Source organism: Fukomys damarensis, unplaced genomic scaffold (assembly GCF_012274545.1).
Source record: "Fukomys damarensis isolate Sample0158 unplaced genomic scaffold, DMR_v1.0_HiC HiC_scaffold_9, whole genome shotgun sequence".
Lineage (NCBI taxonomy): Eukaryota > Metazoa > Chordata > Mammalia > Rodentia > Bathyergidae > Fukomys > Fukomys damarensis.
The window spans coordinates 50,409,728-50,430,833 of NW_022900921.1; the positions used below are offsets into that span (position 1 = coordinate 50,409,728).

A 21,106-nucleotide genomic window follows, 5' to 3' on the forward strand; every position below is an offset into this window, starting at 1 on the left:
CAACAGAAAATAGCTTAACTCTACTAAAACTAAAATCACTGCTAGAAGAACTAGAAGCAAACAAAATAGTGAAGTTTACTAATATTTTCTTGCACCAGAGCTGTTATTCCAAGGTATTCTAGACCATACAACTATAACCAGAAAGCCAGAGTTCAAATGTGAAGAAAGCTACTTCATGGCATTCAGTTGCTCATTTCCTGGCAAACAACTCTAACAAACTCTCAAAACAGTCTTCTTCAAGTCATGGCTGAGATATTTGTGGCTCACAATTAAGATATTTAGACTACTTAGTAACCTAGTCCATTATAAGTCCTTGTTAAAGCCATTTCTAAAGAGGAGTATTTGCTCAAATGGCTAAGATTTTAATTAGCCTTTAGGTTATAATTTTTTTAAGGCTGTATTCAAAGACTGTGTTAAAATAGCTACTTTTTAAGACATGCAGCCTTCAAAAGTTTCTCAACTACATTCTTAAGATAAATCTTCCAAATTAAAAGGACACCAAAAAATAAATGCGAATCACATCAAAGTGCCACACTTGCCTCTCTTTCAGCTTCTTTCAATATAGCTTCTTTCTCCTTTACTCGCTGTACAAACATCTGCTTCATTTCTTCTTCCTTCCTCTGACGTTCACCATGGAATTCATGCCTTTTGGCTTCATAGGTCTCTTGAAGACTAAAAAAGTTATGTGCATTATTCAGTTGAGATTATGTAACAAATTTGAAAAACCTCATATACTTCCCATTGGGCCTCAGAAATGTACCTCCAGGTACCATATTCTTACAGTGACCTGAAACATGCCATCTAACCTGAACTCTCACCAAAAGCATGAGAAAAAAAGGCCTCCGGTGCCACATACAATGTCTCAGCAATGACAAAAGTCCTTCACAAGAGGTATCCAAACACAATAATTTTTCCATCTTTGTTAACTATATCACTGTACAGGGAAAGAAAGCTTGAAGAAATGAAGTCCCCTGGGTCTTACACCTTGCACTTATATATGTGTCTGACCACCAGCCTGTCAGTTCAGCCTGTGAAACCAACATCTCTAAAATCCAGTCTCCTTTCAATTTCTACAAACATCCTATTACAGCCCAACTTGATCATGGTCATTTTCTGCCTTCACTGTTGCAATAATCTAATCTCTGGACTTCTAGCACCTCTTTCTTTCACTTTGTTCTTCTTGCCACACCCTAGATTTTCCACCAACACCAGATATCTGGCATATGTAAGAAACGCCAAGCCCTCCTACTTCAACTCACAGTGTGAATATCCTGGAGGTTCAACAGAGAATACAAATTCACTTTCCTGTTGTGTCACACTCAAAAACTACATATAAAAATACCTTAAATATATTCTGAAATATGATGAATTTAGTAATTATACTAATCTTAAACAGTAGAATGTAAGCTTTTGAATACAGAATTCCAAAAGTTAAAAGAAAAACAGAGTAAGAAATGTTGCACAATAACTATTAAGGCTGACAGTTAAGTGTGTGGCACACCTTGCACAAATTCCCGGAGGAACAGATCCTAACAACCTGTAAGAACTCTTTTGCTAAAAAGCACAGCTCATACATGTACAAAATGTCCTAGATATCTCCTAAATGCCTCAAATCCAAAGAACGCATTTTACTTTGGACTAGGTTTTGAGGTAGTTTTCCTTTGTTTGCTTTGGTATCAGTTTAAAGAAACTCCTCTATCCACTAGCTACTTTCACACATTTCAGAAGCCCCACCACATACTGCTGGAACAGCACTGGATATTCTTTAATAACAAAACAACTAAAATAACACCTTGAATTCTTATCAAATGTAAGTTTTTAAAAAATGCTTCATTAGTCTCTTTATATGAGGACTTTTTCTTAGGAGAAAAACAAATGTACCTAGTAAAGAGAAGAGACTTAACAATGGTTAAATATCTGCTACTAGAAATGGACACCTTTGGACTCCTCATGTTCATGATTTGTCATAGCAACCCTGAAGAATAAGTACTGGTATTCTGTTTTATAGGTCAGAAATGAAAGCAGAGAAATAATCTGCCCAAGTAACTGAACAGTAACATGCTGGGACATGAAGGAGATCAGATTTGCTCATGATCATATACCAAGCAGCACAAATCAGCTTGCTCAAAGCCCATAAACCAAGCAGCACAAATCAGACTGCCTCAAATGAGGGGTGTACCTACAGAAAAGTGATGCACTGCCTTGAGTATTTACCATCAACCACTTTCCAACTTTGGCCAACATATGTTTATGAGACCAAATGTAAGTAAAGAGACCTGCACCATCATTCAAAAGATGGTGAAGAAACTCTTAGATCTAGAAGGGAATGGTTTGTGGAGTTAGTATTTTGTAATGAATATAACCACTATTTATTATTTATTGATTTACTAAAGGAAAATGAAACTTTTTCTTGTTTTACTATTCCCTTCCGTAAGATAAAAGTAGCTTCTTATCATGAATATCCAATGCCAACATACTACTATAATTGCAAATCTCACTATTTTAAAGCCAAGTTGAAAATTTAAGAGGAAAAAAAATTTCTCAGATGTTCAAGACATCAAGGAAAGTGATTCGTCAAGGAAAGTCCTCAATCCCTCCACATGCATAGTTTGAATAAGACAGAACTTTTTCTAAGTTTTCTTTGGGCTAATTGAAGAAAGTTAGCTATTTATTTCCTCAGAGTTCCAAAGACACAAAATTTTACTATATTTACATAGACATTTAACTGTAAAATATGACATAAATCTTCCTTTTAAAACTATAGTGATTCTATACTGAAATGTTGAAGGTGATTAACTGTGGAAAGAAACTAGTTATATTAATCTGAAGTTATTTAACTGGAGGTTTAAAAAGCTTTATAAAAGTATGCAGTTTATAAAATCATTTTATTAAAACTGTTGAGAATATAATGCCATGTTCTTGGACCTCATGATAGGCACATGGCTGCTGTGGAAGATGAAAAGGTAAGTTGCAAGTGGTAGCAAGACCTATAATCTCAGTACTCTGGGAGGCTGAGGCACAGAGAACTATTTCAGCCCACCCTGAAGTAACTTAGCTACTTAGTGTGACCTTGCCTCAAAAAAAAAAAAAGATCTGTGATGCAGCCCAGTGCAAAGGCCCTAGGTTCAAGGAAAAAGAAAAAAGGATGCAAATGAAGAAGTGAACTGAAGGTCTAGCAACAAGGAGGGGTGGCTGGGAAAGAGGGAAATAAAGGTTACCATACTACTCACAGGGTCATGTAACACTTTAAGTGCCAGACTGATAAAATACAGGTTTTATATGCTAACAAAATTATAGTGGTTACCAAATTAAATGAGAAAGATTCCCAGGAAAGTAGAGTGTGACTTTTTGAAACTATGAAAAATAAAAGCTTCCTATACATCATACTGTAATGAACTTACAAAAGCCTTATCAAATCATTTAACACAAATAAGAAGGCATCAGAAGAGACCTTTTCCCTCAGTCTGATCCAAGAACTCCAGTAGGAAGTGTCTTCTCTTAAAGTCCCAGGAAGGGAAGAGGACACCCTCACACTGAGGTGACCATGTGACAGCTCCCCTTCTGTCTTGCTTGTCCTCTGCATGCAGCTTCCAGCCACTGCTCCTGCCCAATACGGAGCTAGGCTAATCTGAAGAGCCTCCCTTTCTAATTCTGCAGGCTTCATGTGACCACGGGCAGATGCTTCTCAAACTGAAAGGTTCAATAAATGCATGTGGTGGCCAATCCATGGTTCTCAACTGCCCACCACCTATAAAACTCCTTTGGATGCTGTTATCTGGATTACCTCTCCTCATGGGATACAGTCTGCTGGGGTAATCACTAAAGTTCATTATCACTCCTAAATAGGATAAAGGAACATGACCAAAGTTGAGCTGATTGAGTCCTCCTTTTTATCTGCAGCTGGAACAAAACTGGTTTCTACCATTCTAAGCTTTCCCTTTGATTCTTTTAAGTCCTGACCTACGGAGCCTTCTAATCACTACCCTTTTCATTTAATGTAACAACTGTGGTCTTCCTTTTTGCACTTGCAAAGCATAAACCTGATCCTTAACTAGCTACTCATTCCTTTTTTGACACCTCTTCACTTGGCTTTCCAAACAGAAAGCCAATAAGTGGTCTTTCTCCTCCATCTATCCCTTCCAAACTCTCTTACCTGCAAATCCAGCTGACAAACTGGAGAACGACTCAAGGCTGTTTTCAACACTTTTTTCTTTCCATGTGCTTCTCCACCCCAGGCAGTTGTGTTCTTGCTCATTTTTTGCAATTAACCATCTAAATGCCAATAACTCTTACATGTTTTTTTTGTTTTGTTTCATTTTTTTGTTTGTTTGTTTTTTGTATCAGGGATCAAACTCGGGATCTTATGCTTGCGAAGCAGATGGTGGAACCATGGTGCTAAATCCCCGACCCACTTACATGTATTCTTTTGGCCTAACTTTTCTCCTCTGATCACCAGATACACACTCAAAGGTGGCTTTCTGACAAAGTCACTTGGATGTCAGAGTTAACAGATCCCAAAGTGAGCTGATGATCTCCATCATGGTAACCACCACTGATCCGCGCCCCCAAGCTAGTCCTCAACACCTCTCAATGAATGAAAAAATCCATCTAGTCAATGAAACCATAAATCCAGAAGAACAGAAGTATCCTAGCATCTTCTGGGATTTTCTACTTTTCTGACTTCTTATATTCAAACAATCACTTAAGGTCTTCCAATGTCACATTCTATATTATCTCTTGACTATGTCTAGTTTTCTTTATTTTCACTGTTATTGCTTTAGTCAAAGAAATACTCTTCCAACCATCTAAGTGTCTTTACGTAGCACTTTTACTTTTTCACATTATATCCGAGTGACTTTTTAAAAATGCAAATATGATATTAATCCTAGACTTTGCCTTCCCTTTAGAATAACCAAAGTTCTCACCAGGGCCTCAGAACTGTGATTTCCACCTACCCATTCTATGGTATGCTACCATAACCCTTTCCTGTCCCTATTCCAGGACACTGATCTTTCAGAGTTCCAAACATGCTATTCTCTCTCTCCTTCAGGTTTCTGCATCTGTTTTGTTGTTTTGTCTAATTTATTACAGCTTGTAACAGTCACTAATTCAAGGAAGTCATTCCTAATTTTTCAGCTTAAGACCCTTGGGAACTCTTGCGTTCCATCTTATACTTTGTCTCCTTGCCTCCCCTACAAGCCTGTAAACTCCATGAGAGTCAGAATTACTTGAAACCCACAGCACTTACCCCAGAATCTTACAAATGGTAGACACCTTGGGTATGTATGTGGATGTACAGCTCAGTAGTAGAGCCTGTGCTTAGCATGCACAAGGCCCTGGGTTCAATCTCAAGCAGCAGCACCACCAAAACACAGACACACACACACACACACACACACACACACACACACACACAGAAAAGACACTTCAGAACTATTTATAATTTTACACAGTACTGTTCATGCTGACACCCATCTCAAGCCTAACTTTCCTCTAAATACTAGATTTGTTTATGTATAACCTACTCAGACTCTCTACCTATCTACCAAACTTACATTTAATATTTACCAAACTTCTAGACTAATAACCTTCTCTTTTTTTGGCACCGGGAATTGATCTCGGGTCCTTGTGCTTGCAAGGCAGGCCACCAAACCGCTCAGCTAAATCCCCGGCCTCTAATAACCTCCTAATACCTAGCTTTTCTTCTTCCTATCTTGCTCGTGCCAATAAATCTTCCACCATTCTCTCTGTTTTTCAGGTCAGAACAGTAACTGTGGCCAGGGATTTAGCTCAGTGGTTCCACCACCTGCCTCACAAGCACAAGGTCCCGAGTTCAATCCCCAGTACCACAAAAAAAAAAAAAAAAAAAAAAAAGAACAGTAACTGAGAGCTTTGGGTAGATCTCAGCAGTAGAGCACTTATCTAGCCTGTATTCAATCCCTAGCATTATAGGAAAATAACAACAAAACAAAACCAGAGACAGAAGTCATCCTTGATTCCTATTTTCCTTATATTTTACATCCAAAACAATTTGTCTGGATATCTTCAAATTATAGATCCTAAACAAACAACTCACCCCTTTCTCACTACCACTTGTATTTAAGCCTTTGTCTCCTCCTTTTTGGTTTCCTAGATTGGTCTCTACACTTCCATTTCTGATTGCCCCATCCTCTTACTCACACGTGCAAAATATCCTCCTCCCATACCACCCTAGAGCTCTGCAATGTTTCACTGACACATATGCAAAGAAACTTACTGGCTAGCATGCTCAGCAGACAGCGGATATTAATTACTGGCTAAATGACTGAATGGGTATTTTAAAACATAGACTGGTAGGCTTGATCCCTGGAAGTTCTGACCTTGCACTTCTTAATCCTCTATGTGACGAATCTAACTAGGAAACCCTGATCCCTCTTCATGGATCTTCATAGGTCTCCAGAGCTGTCCTGCCTGCTCTGGGATTTGTGTTCCTTATGAACAGAGATTTCTGAATTGACCCTGAAACTTGGGAAACACTAGGGAAGCCAACTTGAGATAATTAATCTTCAGTGAAGATACACTATAATGAAAAAATGCTCAGTTTACCAGAATTATTGGCCCACAACCAGAATATAACATGCTGCCTGAATTTGATGAATTGGGATTAAATACATACAATTCTTACCTTACTATCTACCAGAAGCTAAAACACTACTAAGACTTAAAATTTAACTTCATCTCTGTTCAACTCTCCTACAAGGTCAAATGTAGTCACAGATAACTGGACATTCTCGTGTTTCTTCCTGTTCTGTTTAGGCTCATGCATGTCTTAACAGTAGGGAAATTACTAAAATGTAAATAGAGCAATGGAAAAGGAGTCTTCAGTCTCACAGGAGAGTTTAAAATAGTGTTTACCCTAAGAATCTCATGCTTTCATCCATGCAAAAACTGTTCCAGGATATTACATGAAATCAGATTTGATTTAGTACATGAAGGATTATAATTTCATGTGTATATGTCTTAATTTTAAAAAAGCCAGGATTTAACACCATATAAAATTTCAAAAGTCTATAGCAACATAAGAAGATCTTGGTCCCAAAATTCTGATAAGAATGCTCCAATACTGTAAGCAACAATCTAATCTCCCACTTTCTAGAAGTATTTTCATTCTCCCCTCACAAGGTGTTTGCTAAGTTTCGATCATTCTAAAGCTTTTTTTAGAATAAAAATCAATTGACAGACTGTTAGGTTATTTAATATGATTTGTTGTCCAAGGCTGTTTTGTGTGTGTGTGTGTGTGGTAAGTTAAACATATTTTCATCTATTTCAGATAAATACAAAAACAATGAGGGTTTCCCTTTCAGTTATTCATGTCAGAAGGCACTGAGGTAGTAGGCTTTTGTCATACATTCCTCCCTCTACTCTATTAAGTCAGATAAGAACTTAAAAACCTTCAAAAGTAAGGTGTCAAGTGATTCCAGAAGAATAGTAATCATTAATTGTCCAATGATTCTGTTTCATAGTTCTGGAAGATTTCCAAAAAAATCTATCCCCATTATTCTGGCACTTCTTCTGCAACCTTCTCTCACTTCCTCTTTGGCTGGCTACCCAGAAAGCTCCTTACCTGATGGGCTTATTTTCTGGGCCCACATCTATAAAGCCCATTTCCTCCAGTTTGCGACGCCGATACAGCTCATAGTGCCTGGTGTGCGTCTGCTCCCTTAGGTCCTCCATGTTCATGCAGATGAGCATTTCCCGCAGCTTCACAAAGTCACAGTGATTTTCATTCTCCACTAGCCAGACAGAAATCAGAAAGAGCAATACTGGATTTTAATGCCAGGTACACAACTGGTGTTTACTGAATGAACAAATAAATTAAAACACATGGGAATAACAGCAAAATGACTGATTTATAGCTATAACTGTTTTGTACAAGTAACCAAGGAAGAAACGCTGCCATTGTACACACTGTATCATAAGCAATGTTAATTAACAGACCAGAGCTTTGCTTAAAGTTTTATAGCCAATGGATAAACAGGAAATACCAAAGAAAAACTTTATTATGCTATGATATGTTTATTTCACTAACATTTTGTCAGTTTATAAACCATACTGACATTTCATTCAGTGCTTTGAAAAGAGTATATAGCTGGGTGTAGCGACGCACACCTGTAATCCCAGCATTCGAGAGGCTGAGACAGAAGTATTGCCACAAGTTCAAGGACAGCCTGGGCTACATAGAGAATTCTAAACCAGCCTGAATGTCTCAAAACAAAACAAAAACAACAGCGCATATAACATTATTTCACTTCAAAATAGTAAATTTGCTATGCCATAATTATCAAATTATTTTCCTACAATACTGCATGTATAAACCTGTGCTACAGTTTTCAAAATAAGTGAATATATTCATGTGGTCCTTCTAAGTTTATAATGACCAGAGGACTACAAATAAATAGGTTACTGTGACTGAAAGTCTTAAATGCAACCATTACTCTTTTTTGTGCTTTTGAGATACGACCTGTCATGTTGTCCAGGCTGATCACAAACTTGCAATCCTCTTGCCCTAGCCTATTTTATATTTTTAATATATTAAAGGTTTTATATTTTCTTAGTACTCTGCATTAATTTAAAAACTGTCAATGTAAAAACCAGCATTTAGATGCCAGTAATAGTAGGGACAATCAAATAAATCAGGTAATACTAAATAATTCATTAACAATGCTAGATAAATAACCCAAATGCCAAGCAGATTTAACTTTAAATTGGCTGATGGATTTGTTTTAGAAATAGCATGGCAATACTTTGATCAGAAAAATTACACAAGTTTACCAGATGGTTTAATGTGCTCTATAATTAAGTGGTAATTAGTTTATTTGTCACGTCTAAACACTATAAATTTAAATTCTGAACAAGGACTAGGGTATAGCTCAATGGTAGAACACATGTCTAGTATACATGAGGCCTTTGGTTTGATCTCCAGAACAAAATAAGAATAAAAGAAAAATAAAAAATCCAGATTTTGCTCAAAGTGCCCACCCAATCAGGGAGGAACACAGGTGTGGCACAATGAGCATACAATGCAGATGAGGCACTCTGCCTTCTTCTACAGATACCAGCCTGAATACTACACAGCCATGTCTAGATAACTCTAGATGAGTATCACCACAAACAAGAGACTAAAGGTAACTTTGAGATGGCTAGGTGTTATGGCTTGTACCTAGATGGGATCATAGGTGGAGCTTTGGGGAGTGACTGAATCATGACTATATGATACTGAATCATGGTGTGCGATACCAGATTAGTTCACTGATTGGTTTAGCATAATTCTGGGTGGGGATGATGGACCTACTAAAGAGGGAAGACTTGCCTTGGCTGGGGGTGGCACCAACCAATAGGCTTGTAGCCTACGATAAAATGAAAAGGGAAAGAAGGAAGTTTGCTTCCTGCCTGCTTTGCCACAGACTGTTTCTCCTCTGCCATACTACTCTGTCTTGGAACCAACTAACTATGCTATGAGTTAAAATAAACCTTTCTTCTTAACTTATGAGTGTCAGGTATTTTGTCTTAGCAATGAAAAAGTAACTAAGACACTAGGCAACATATATATTTTCAAGTCATCATCTCATTTACCTTGTACAATACCCCAAGGGTACTGGCGAGCTTTGACCATCTTATTTCCAACTTTTACCTCATCCATACTTCCCACAACAGCAAACGGCAAATGTTCCTAAAACAGAACCATGATATTAATTGAGCTCCTCATGACATACCAGTGTGATAAGTGATCAACTAAAAATGATTTCACTAAGTGACAAATCTATTAAAACTAAATGATTTGCTATATCTTAGATTTTAAAACTTGGCTTTGGATATACACTGTTCTTGAGTCATGTAAAGAAAATTATCTAAAAAAAAAAAGAAAAAGAAAAAATGAAAATTATCTACTGAACAACTCTGACATATAAGACATTAGAGCTATTGGGAATACTCAGAATTTTAGCATAAGTGTCTTTTTTTGTTTGTTTTTGTTTTTGTTTTTTGAGACAGGGTCTCACTATGCTGTTGAGACTGACCTGTAACTCACTATGTAGTTCAGGCTGGTCTCAAACTCACAGCGATCCTCCTGCCTCAGCCTCCCAAGTGCTGGGATTACAGGAGGGCACCACCATGTCCGGCTAGTTTAGGTGTCATTTTAATCAGTATTATCTGTGCCCTAAAAGACAAAGACTATATTGAAGAAATTATACATACTACATGGTATACACACTGAACCTATATATCTGTATTTAGTGTCTTTAGGCATACGATTCTAACACAAAATAATATATGTGATCAAAATATACAATGTTCAAGTTTAAAAATCACTATAGTAAAAGACACATTGCTATTCATCCCCCTCAAATACTCCTCCTTGCCTTGAATGCTCTTTGCCACTTTTGGAAGCAGTTCTAAAGTCCTCTGGTGAGTATCTTTATGAGATGTGATCAAAAATACAGTGAATGCTGTTGCCTTATGACATCCAACAAAAACGCTGGTTCCTAAAACATTACAGTGTGTCCTCATTCACCTTATTCACCAGATTTGGCTCCATGTAATGTGTGGTTCTTCCAAAAAGTCAATTACCATGAGAGGTAAATGTTTTTAATTGATTCAAGATATTGTGGCAGCCAAAGAGACTCACAGAAGAGGACTTCCAGAACTGCTTCAGAAAGTGGCAAAAATGATTCAAGTGAGGAGGAGTATTCTTTTGGGAGGAGAATCAATGGCAATGTATCTTTTAGTATAATAATTTTTAAAAATACAACTAAGTATTCACCATTTTTTTTATCACAGTCATACAAAGTTAGAAATTGAAGCAGGTATAGTAAAGGTGATAGAAACTAAAAGGAGGAAGAAATCACTGAGAGCAGAAAAGTATAAACCAAACTAGACTAAAAAGGATGGGATTTACTGGATCAAGCAGAGTGGAAAGAAGCAATGTAGAAAATGAGATTCTGAATGAGATGCAACAGCCTGAATCAGGCTCTAGACTCAAATGAGTCTGTCTGAATTTGAAGATCAATAAAGGGGAAAAGTCTAACGTAAAAAGTATTAAGTACTATATTTAATATTTAGTAACTGATATTGCTAAGGTTTTTAATTGTATCTTTCTGAAAAATAATTATAGGAGAGCACAAAAAATAAAATCAGATATAAAGACAATTCAACATGTAGAAATTAAGATCACTTCATTTACATGTCAATTTTTATACATGTAGGTTTCTTCCTCTTTTTTTTTTTTTTTTTTTTTTGTGTGGTACCAAGGATCAAACTCAGGACCTTGTGCTTGTGAGGCAGGCAGGTGGCGGAACCTCTGAAACAAATCCCTGGCCCCTAGGTTTCTTAATATAAACGGGCATGAAAAATTAAAAAGGAAAAGAAAAGAAAGGGAATGTACAGTAACTGGATGTTTATGGACTATTTCTGGAATTTTCCAGTTAGACACATAACCAAGGGCACGCCATTTAATCCTTACAACAACCTAAATAAGTGAGGAATACTATTAATCTAACTTTATATATGTTATCAGACTCAAGGAAGTTAGTAACTCCCATAATCTGCCCAAGTCCCAAAACCACAACCTTTCAAAATACAACCAGACACTTAAAAAATGTTACCACATTTTCCATGAAGAAAGTAAAATAAAGACCTTGGTCATCTCAGTTATATTAAGTTAAAAGTCAGGTGGATGTTGCTCAGGTACACTGATGTTGTGGAAGGTGAGACTAAATACCAGTTTTAAGCAACTCCTCAAAGATTTGCAGTTCTACAGCATTCCATGGTAGGCTGTACAACTTTCCCATGTGTTCAAATAGGAAAGGCATCTTTCCAAGCAATTAAATATGGCTCCACAAAAGATATATGCCAGCCTCACAAATATATTACTTTAGTCAGGTGAAAGCAGGGAAGAAGAAAATATGTTTCAAAAATCCCCTTTCCAATTTAAAATAAAATGTTTGATTCTCCTCCTGGACTTTTTGAAATTTTACTTTGTTTGGAGTCTTTCTGGAAGACCCACATACAAATATTTAAGTCATTCCCCTGCCCAAGATCCCCAGTAGATGCCTCAAACTGTGGTTGATCTACCACCCTGAGTCTATATATACATTTTTCCTACATATACCTATGTATAAGAATCTAATTCATTAATTAGGCACAATAAAACATTAACAATAACTAATAAGAAATGGAACAGTTATAACAACACACTATAATAAAAGTTACATGAATATGGTCTTTCTCTCTTCAATCCCTTATACATGTACTATACTCACCCTTCTCATGAGTTGATAAGATACCTAAGTGATGGAATTTTATCATGCTGTTCAGAATAGCACATTATTTAAAATTTATGGGTTATTTCTGCAATTTTCCAGGTAGTCTTGCTAGACTACAGTCAACCATGGATAAGTAAAACTTCAAGAAGCAAAATTTCACATCAGGCAGATATAGCAGCAGCAATATTAGTCATAAATAGCTTTATTTCCACATTTAAGCAAACTTAGCATTCCAGAAGGAGCTTACATTCATTGCAGCACTGATTTTGGCAATGGTCTCATCATCTGTTGGGAACTGGTATATCTGGACACCATTATTGATTAACTCACTCATGAGCTTCACCTTAAACTTCTGTAATTCAGCTTTAGAAATTGTATCTGCTTTGGCAATCACTGGTATAATGTTCACCTATTAACAAGAAAAAAAGCCCAAAAGTTTCATAACTGAGGATTTGCTTCTTAATCCTATGGTTATTTTTCACACCAGTCAAAACCATTCAGTCACTGATAAATTTCCTTAGCACATATCAGAGGCTTGAGAACCATGGCTTGCTACTTGCTTTTATAAAGAAAGATTTATTGAAATGTCATTGAGCCCATTCATCTAGGTAGCATCTATGGTTGCTTTCTATTTACAACAGCAGGGATGAGTAGTTGCCAAAGACCTATAGTCTAAAGGCCTTGAAGTATTTACTACGTAGCCCTTTTCAGAAGAAGTGTGCATGCCTGTGACCCTGATAAACACTGGCTATGGCCCTCACACACACACACACACACACACACACACACACATATATATTATATAATCATTTCTATAGATGTGGGCCTCATAATAATTGTTTTAAAAAGAAGAGCTCTTTGGGCCGGGGATTTAGCTCAGTGGTTCGGTAGCCTGCCTTGTAAGCGCAAGGACCCGAGTTCAATCCCCGGTACCAAAAAAATAAAAAATAAAAATAAATAAAAAGAAGAGCTCTTCTTAGAGCCATCTTCCATTTAAATTTACATTGTTAAGTCTTGCTTTTCTACTCTCTCCCTTGATCCCTTACAATTCAATGATACGCAAAATAAGTAAAATGTAATAAACAGCTGAAATCACCTGCTTAATTCACTAAGAATATTTATTTACTAACCTAAGCACCAAGTAGTTAGGGTAATCGATCCCTTGGCAACACTAAGAAATAGGTGACAATCCTCTTTCTACCTGCTTCAACCCTTACTCCACCCCTCTATCAGCACACTATCATCAGACCACCTACCTTGATGGCACAGGAAGAAAACTTTGCCAATTCTAAGTATTCCTGATACAAAGGAATAACTTCTTCAGAAGTACTAACACCCATAGGGAGGTGGTATTGAGAAGACTGACTGAATTAATAAATCTAGTGCTGTAAGAGATTAAGATTACACAAAGATTGATGTCTGCAACTTGGGATTCTTTTTTATTTTTCAATCAAAAACCTTAGGCTAACCAGTCACAAGTGTCAAGGAGAGTGTTATGCCTTGTGTTTAAATGTCCTCCAAAGCCTCATGTGGTCATAGGTGGGGCTTTCCAGAGGTGGCTGGATCTAGAGTGTGTGATGCTTGGATTAAGTGTGTGTGATTACTAAATTAGTCCATTGATTGCTTTGGTTTAGTTCTGAGTGTGAATAATGGGAAGGCCCACCCTGTGTGTGAGCTACCTGCCCTAAGGGTATGTAGCCTGGATAAACTAAAAGGGACAGAAAGAGGGCTGCTGTCATCATTTGCTGCTGCTTTTTTGCTACTTCACTGCTCTGCATGCCTCTGCCCACCATGAACTATTTTTCCTCTGTGGTACTCCTCTGCCATGCCACCCTGCCTTGGAGCCAGCTAACTGTGAACTGAAACCACTACAAACTGTGAGATATAATATACCTTTCTTCCTTTAACTTTGGGTATCAGGTATTTTGTTCCAACAAAAAGAAACAGTAACTAAGACAGAGAGTGAGATCACAATGCAGTTTCAGAATGACAAAAATAAAAATAGTACTTATAATTCCTATTCTATACTTAAATTTTTCTGTCTTCTTCAGTTTCACAGATTCAGTGTATCTATTTGGATGTAAAGGTCTTTCACATGCCCCAAAGGAAATAAACATTTTTCCAACTATTTATGAAATTAATGGCAGAAAAATTTCCAACAATCACAAGTAAACAGGTTTCATGTTAAATTATTCAATGTACATAAAAACTTTAATGCTAAGACCTTGGTTTCATATTCTATACTTAGATATTCAATTAAATAAGCCAAGTTATTAACTAATAATTACTTCCACAATAAACTGTAAGAAATTGGCTGCTAAACATCACTGTTTACATGTTTATCAGAGGGAGGGAAAAAACCAAATGTTGTCAAAGATACTCACTTGCTCCATTTGCATAAAATAAAGTAACTTTCTACGTCAAGTAGTCAAGGGATTGTCATTATGAACAGAAGACAATGGTCTAGAGGGGGCCTCAGGACCTAATATTATCCAGGGCTCTAGGCAAAGCAGGATATTCCTATACCCACCAAGTGGCTTGTAGGTAACACTTGTGCCTAAAATATATGTAGCACTGCAAAGCCATATATTAAGTGCCAAATTAAGTAAGTGAGGCATATCTCATTTTTTTCCTTACAACTATAAGGTTAGTTGTAACACTCCTGTTTGGTTTGTACAACAGACAGTTAAAGTTAGGAATATGATGAAGGAGTCCCAATTTCGGTTGTTCCTCACCAGCAGAATAAACTAGAAAAGAGTGGTGACTATTAAGTGATGTAGATGATCTGTTACTGTAACCATAAAACATTTCATTTTTGTTTGAATGAAATTCATTATTGTTATTAAAGTAATACTGTAATATCTCTCACCACCTTTGGTAGTGTGCATTATGTATTTATAGGTAGATGTTACAAGATTCTGCAGGGTGGAGCATTGGATAAGCACTCAATCTCTCTTTTGCTGGTCCCTGAGCACCCACCAAGGGAACATATCTGTCATACCAGCTTCATCAAGTTTTACCAAAGTTCAGGGACTGTGCCAAAAGTAAGTCAACCTATGTGCTTCAGCAGCAGGCTTCACACTTTCCACCCCAATATCTATCAAGAATTAGACCATCCCAAAGCCCCTGTATTAAATACTACCTTATACAAGGAACAGACAGGATTATGAAAGGGTTATGCATTTCTCACACCAGTAGAGATTATGGGTGATTCTTCATTTAATATAAGATGATAAATAGACTTTACCCATCTTTTAAACAAATATAAGAATGTGGAGTGAGTTAATTAATAGATATTTTTAAATAGCTCTCTAAATTTATACATAGCTCCTTGGCTCAAAAATTCTAAAGTAGGTTTCTTGGTCTGGACCAAATTAAAATACATGTCAGTATTACATGGGATGAAATATTACAATTTTATCTTCGTCAATGAAGTTCTTACTTAACAATGTCACAAAGTAAAATCAGTGTGAAATAAATCCTGAATAAAAAATGTAGAGAATACCCATGACCTGGCAAGCAATCTGATCACTAAAACAGGAGCTAAAATTTTAATGTTTCTTCTTTGCATCTCATCTCCATACTTAATTACTCTAGAAAACAAGATATAAGATTATCAGATATTATAAAGATGCAAAGAATACAAGCTACCACACACACACATATGTATATATAAAGCTACTATACATACTATATACAACTATCACAAAGGTAATTTAACAGTTCACCAACACATTAAAGTCTGATAAGTTGAATCCTTTCCTGTCCCACCTTGCTGTCCAGGTTCTTCATGGTTAAGAGGTCAAGTGTCTTCAGAGAGTGGCCTGTGGGGGTGATGAAGTAGAGGCATACGTGGATGCGAGAGTCATGGTAGTTGAAGAGAGAGCGCTTGATCTTCAATTCTTCTTGGAGATAGGCCTCAAACTGAGCATTTATGTAGTCAACGATGGGTTGGTAGCTGAAAAGATCATTATTTAAATATGATAGAACGTATCCAGGCTACCTTAAGATATCTGTAAAGTTTGAGGTATGTATTTTTAGCAATTAATAAGCAGTTGAAATCTATGTTAAACAGGTAACTTTAGTGACAGAACATAACATGCAGAACAAGCACTCACAGAGGTAGTATTTCCAACCATCAGGAAGACCTACACTTGGAACAGTATTGAGTTTATGACTCATTCTTGCAACCATTCATGTTGGGTTCTAACAAAGGGACCAACACTTGCCAGACTGCTCAAAGAAGGTAGGAGTCTAATTTGCAACCAAATTGGTACACAGCATATTGTTTAACTGAGGAAAGGTATAGTTATCAATTAAAGTCAAAGATTCATCTTGTAATGAAAGTAGATAGAACTATGTTATAAGTTGCCTGACAATTCTAGTCCTTTGGTTCATCACCTCTTTTAAACAAACCTACAATATGCCATTTTCCCTGCTGAGATGGTAAACAATGTGAAGACAAAGATATTATCTTTTAATTCTGTGTTTTCTGTAAGAACTAGCATAATCCCATAACATTTTAAGAACTCATTTCATTACCAGAATGACTATGAAAACCTGCAAGTGATCCTAAGGAAACCAGTCTAAATGTGACCCAAAAGAATTCTCTTCCCAAAACAATAGTAAAATCAATTTTTAAGCACATGTTTGATATAAAAATGCTAAATTTAGTAAAGACTTAAAATAGCTAATAGAACCTATTAACCTAAATAATCATGAATGTTTCTCTATCTGAATGCCCTGTTTTGTAATTTTCAAAAGTAAAAATCATAAACATTTTTGCTATATAAATAGGAATCCTTCTATAGTAATTTCCCCTAGTTTCCACTTCCAAAAAATAATAGACTTGCTCTTCCAATAAAAAGAAAGATGACTTAAAAACACCAAAGAACTCAAAAGGTGGTAAGGAGTTATGTAACCAGGCCAAAATTGAAGAGAAAACCAGAGCGGGAAGCATAAAAAGGGAAGCACACTACAGTCAAAGAACTAAAGTTAGCCCAATGCCTACTTCTGTAAATAAAGTTTTATTGAGATACAGCCAAATTCATTTGTTTATGTATTATCTGTGACTGCTTTCCTACTACAATGGCAGAGTTGAGCAGTTCATACAAAGGCTCTATGTCCCACAAACTTTGAAATATTTATTCTCTGGCCCTTTACAGAAAAAGTTCATCAAGCTCTGCATTAAAAGCACCAACTCTAGTTTTGTCCTCAGATAATTTATCAATCCAGTTAAGGGACTTATCTTCTACAAAACTCACAGGGCAAGAAGGAAGAAATCAAAGGCCAGGGCTAAACAAGTGGGATTCTAGTTAGATTCCCTCTCCAGAGTGAGCTAAGATCGCAAAAGCTTATACTTTCAGGGTAAGGATGAAACAGAAATACTGTAAAACTGTTCATTCCTTCTCTCCAAGGAACCACAAGAAGGGACAGGCATGGAGTTGTCTGTTGTCTCAGTGTATTGTCTCTCCTCTCCACTCTCTCCCCAGCTCGAAGAGCCCTTGCACAGGGAAATGGTGATTTGAGACAGTATGAAGATAAACTCTAAATATAGTCTTCATTTTTTCATGTGTTCTGGAGGAGTAGCAGGCTTCTGGCTGAGCAACCAACCAGTAACACTGGCATAAGATGAAGTGGAGAAAAACAAAAACACCAAAGAAACAACACATCCCTGAAGCTGTGGCCAGTGTCAGCCTTGCACATACAGAGTCCTCTGATTCTGGAAACTGCAAGCCATGAAGCAGGTCTAGAATCTCTAGAGTATCTAGATCTCTTTAGGGATCTCTATACCCAGAGGGTATACAAAAACAAATTTGTTCAAAGGAAGACATCTTCACCTTAGATCTCAAAACATCCCTGCAAATAATTTTTAAAGATCATGAGAGCGATAATAATAAAAAAAAACCAAGCACATTACAATGTACAATAAATAACCAAAATGACAAGTAACCAAAATGATAAACAATAAAGTGTCCACCAAAATGTTATAAATTAGGATTTCTAATAATTATAAAATAAAATGAAAACTTGAATACAGATTATGGAAATAGGAAACTAATAAAAAGTGATCCTGCAAATAGGAATATAAATCACACAGAATGCATAGATTTGAAAAATAAAGTAACCAAAATGGATAATGCAAGGAATAGATTAGACCAAGCTAGAAAATTAGGAACTGGAAAAAAGATCAAAAATAATTATGCAGAATGCAACAGACAGGTGTAAAACAAAAGATTAAAAAACTGAGACTATAAGTGGATTGGAGGTATAGCTCAGCAGTATACTTACTGCATGGTTATTAGCATGTACAAGGCCCTGGGTTTGATTAACACCAAATAAAAGAAAAAGGAACCGCCGGGCATGGTGCTGCAAGCCTGTAATACCAGCACTCAGGAGACTGAGGCAGGAGGATCACTGTGAGTTTGAGACCAGTCTGGCCTACATAGTGAGTTGCAGGTCAGTCTCCACCACATAGTGAGACCCTGTCTCATAAAAAAAAAAAAAAAGAAAAGAAAAGAAAAGAAAAAGGAACCACAGTGTCTCCATAAAGAAAAAACAACTCATAAAAAGTACTTGTCTACTCATACTTTTTTTTTTAAATACAATTTTTGTGAGGAAAATAAAGGAATTTTTTCATTTTACCTAAACAAACACAAAGCCAAAAACAATAAAAAACAAAGCAAACATGATACATGGAAAAAGTAAAGATTTACCTCTGGGGATGAAGACAGGGCAAGGATACTCCCATCAAAATGTACTATTCAACACAATATGCAAGTCCTTCACACTACAGTCCAGCATAAAAAATGGAAAATGATACCTGTGTCCACCATAATGGAACACCTTGCACTGGACTTACCCTAGATACTTGGTTAATCCAACAGGAAGTATACAATTGTGATCACTTAGAGGGGAAATGCAGGAGGGGAACCCTATAACTTCTTTGGCTTTCAATGTGGAGACAAATTGCCTAGGCAGAGTACAAAGAGAGATAAGAGCCTAATGGACTCATGAGTTACAGGGCACAAGGATGGCTGGACTCTGGACAGGACACTGAGAGAAGGGAGCTGCATAGCTGGAAAGCTCTGTGGATCTGGACTGGGCCCCTCACTGTGGTCAGGCACTGACTTGCAGAAGAGTCATGGGCAGCTCCTAAGTTAGAGATGTGCTAGTGGTCAGAGAACTATGAGTTTGTCAAAGCTCATTAGACAAACATTTAACAGTCAGTGAGATCTAATGCCAGGTATGGTGGCAAATGTCTAAAATCCCAATTAGAAGTGTAAAAGGCTGGAAAAATGCCTAACTCACAGCAATGGCTCCTCCGAGGAGAGAGATAAGCCTGGGTCTGAGGTGACAGCTAAAGTGGATCCCAAGTAGTCTGAACTAGGTGGCATTTTCATCTCATAATATCTCTGTATATTATTTTGTTAACTGACAGAATACAGTCCAGAAAATAAATTAATGGGGAAAAGTTAAAATTTATTTTAAGGATAAATTTACACAGTTACATCTATTATGAATATAAACTCCACAATACAATGAAATTCACTCAGCAGGTCAAGCATACCAACTCTATGTTTACATTTGATTAAAAATATATTTGTTGATATGTACTAATTAGCCTTAAGCTGATATTCATCTTATAAGTACTAATAACATTTAAAGCAAGGTCTTACAGGCCTTTGCCCCTTCCACTAATCTGTTCTTTCCAGGAGGTGCATACAAATCATTTATTCATATTTAAGGCAGAACACAGTACTAAGAACCTATGCTCTTATGTATATCACATAAAGAGTCAATTTGTGCAAATATTTTCCCACTATAAAACTGCTTGTAAAAATAAAAATATTTACTTTCAAAAAGGAAAAGAACAAAGCTACTACTTTACACAGATCCATTTCTGCCTTTCTTTCATACTTTAAATCTGATGTAGAAATGATAACCTTTACAATACTATAGGAGAAATATAGACAAGAAATAATGATAAAATATAAATTTTCACTATCAAAACTTTCCTGCAATGTTTAATGATGTAAGTGGATATTTTAATCAGAATTTAGCAAAAAAAAATTCATGTACCATGTATTTGGACACTGCATATATTTGTCCTCATATCATTTATTAATTTTTCATCAACAAGCTAAGTCCCATCTGAACTGACTACTGATCATAAAATATATACTGAATATTAGGAAATACTTAAAACTATTTTTGCTATAATACACGGTTTAATAATGTGATTCAAATTATTTCAAAGAAATCAGACAACTGGATACAAAAATATCAATTTGTTAATAACAAAACATTGCTTAATTGTTAAAAATAATGTCTGGGAGGAAAGGTAGGCATTATTATAAGGAATTCAGACCACATCTCAAGGGACAAAAAGGCAAATACCTTGATTCTGAAATAAGAGAACTTGTTTTATTACAAGAAAAAAACACATACCTTTCTTCTTTATTTATTTGGTCACCAAATCCCACTGTATTCACAATGGTCAATTTTAACCGAACATTACTCTCCTGGAGTTCATATGTCTGAGCTTTAAGTTTAACATCTGGGCAAAAATGTGAGCATTCATGTTCTTCAAAATTAGTATTAAACAATGTATTAATCAGTGTTGACTTTCCAATTCCAGTTTCTCCTGAAAGAAACAAAGGTATCTTCACAAGCGTATAGGACAACTGAGAAGAATTGTAACTGTAAACTTCTAGAGTAGTTTCAAGGATCCCAAATATTTCAAAGATCAGGTTGTCTTAATGCTAACGTTGTTCTTAAGTCATTAGCAGACCAGAGAAATGCTA

General features: G+C 36.4%; 1 protein-coding gene across 1 annotated transcript in view; it reads right to left on the reverse strand.

Annotated features, from left to right (window-relative positions):
- Nucleotides 1-506: 506 nt before the first annotated feature.
- The window catches only part of Septin10 (septin 10), a 44,843-nt gene continuing 24,243 nt past the window's right edge, over nt 507-21,106 (reverse strand). The window contains exons 4-9 of the mRNA XM_010617933.3: nt 20,751-20,946; nt 16,071-16,257; nt 12,547-12,708; nt 9,613-9,709; nt 7,604-7,772; nt 507-672 (exon numbers count right to left, since the gene is read on the reverse strand). Coding sequence (XP_010616235.1) covers nt 522-672; nt 7,604-7,772; nt 9,613-9,709; nt 12,547-12,708; nt 16,071-16,257; nt 20,751-20,946 — 962 coding nt within the window. The 3' untranslated portion in view covers nt 507-521. The remainder of the gene's footprint in view (nt 673-7,603; nt 7,773-9,612; nt 9,710-12,546; nt 12,709-16,070; nt 16,258-20,750; nt 20,947-21,106) is intronic.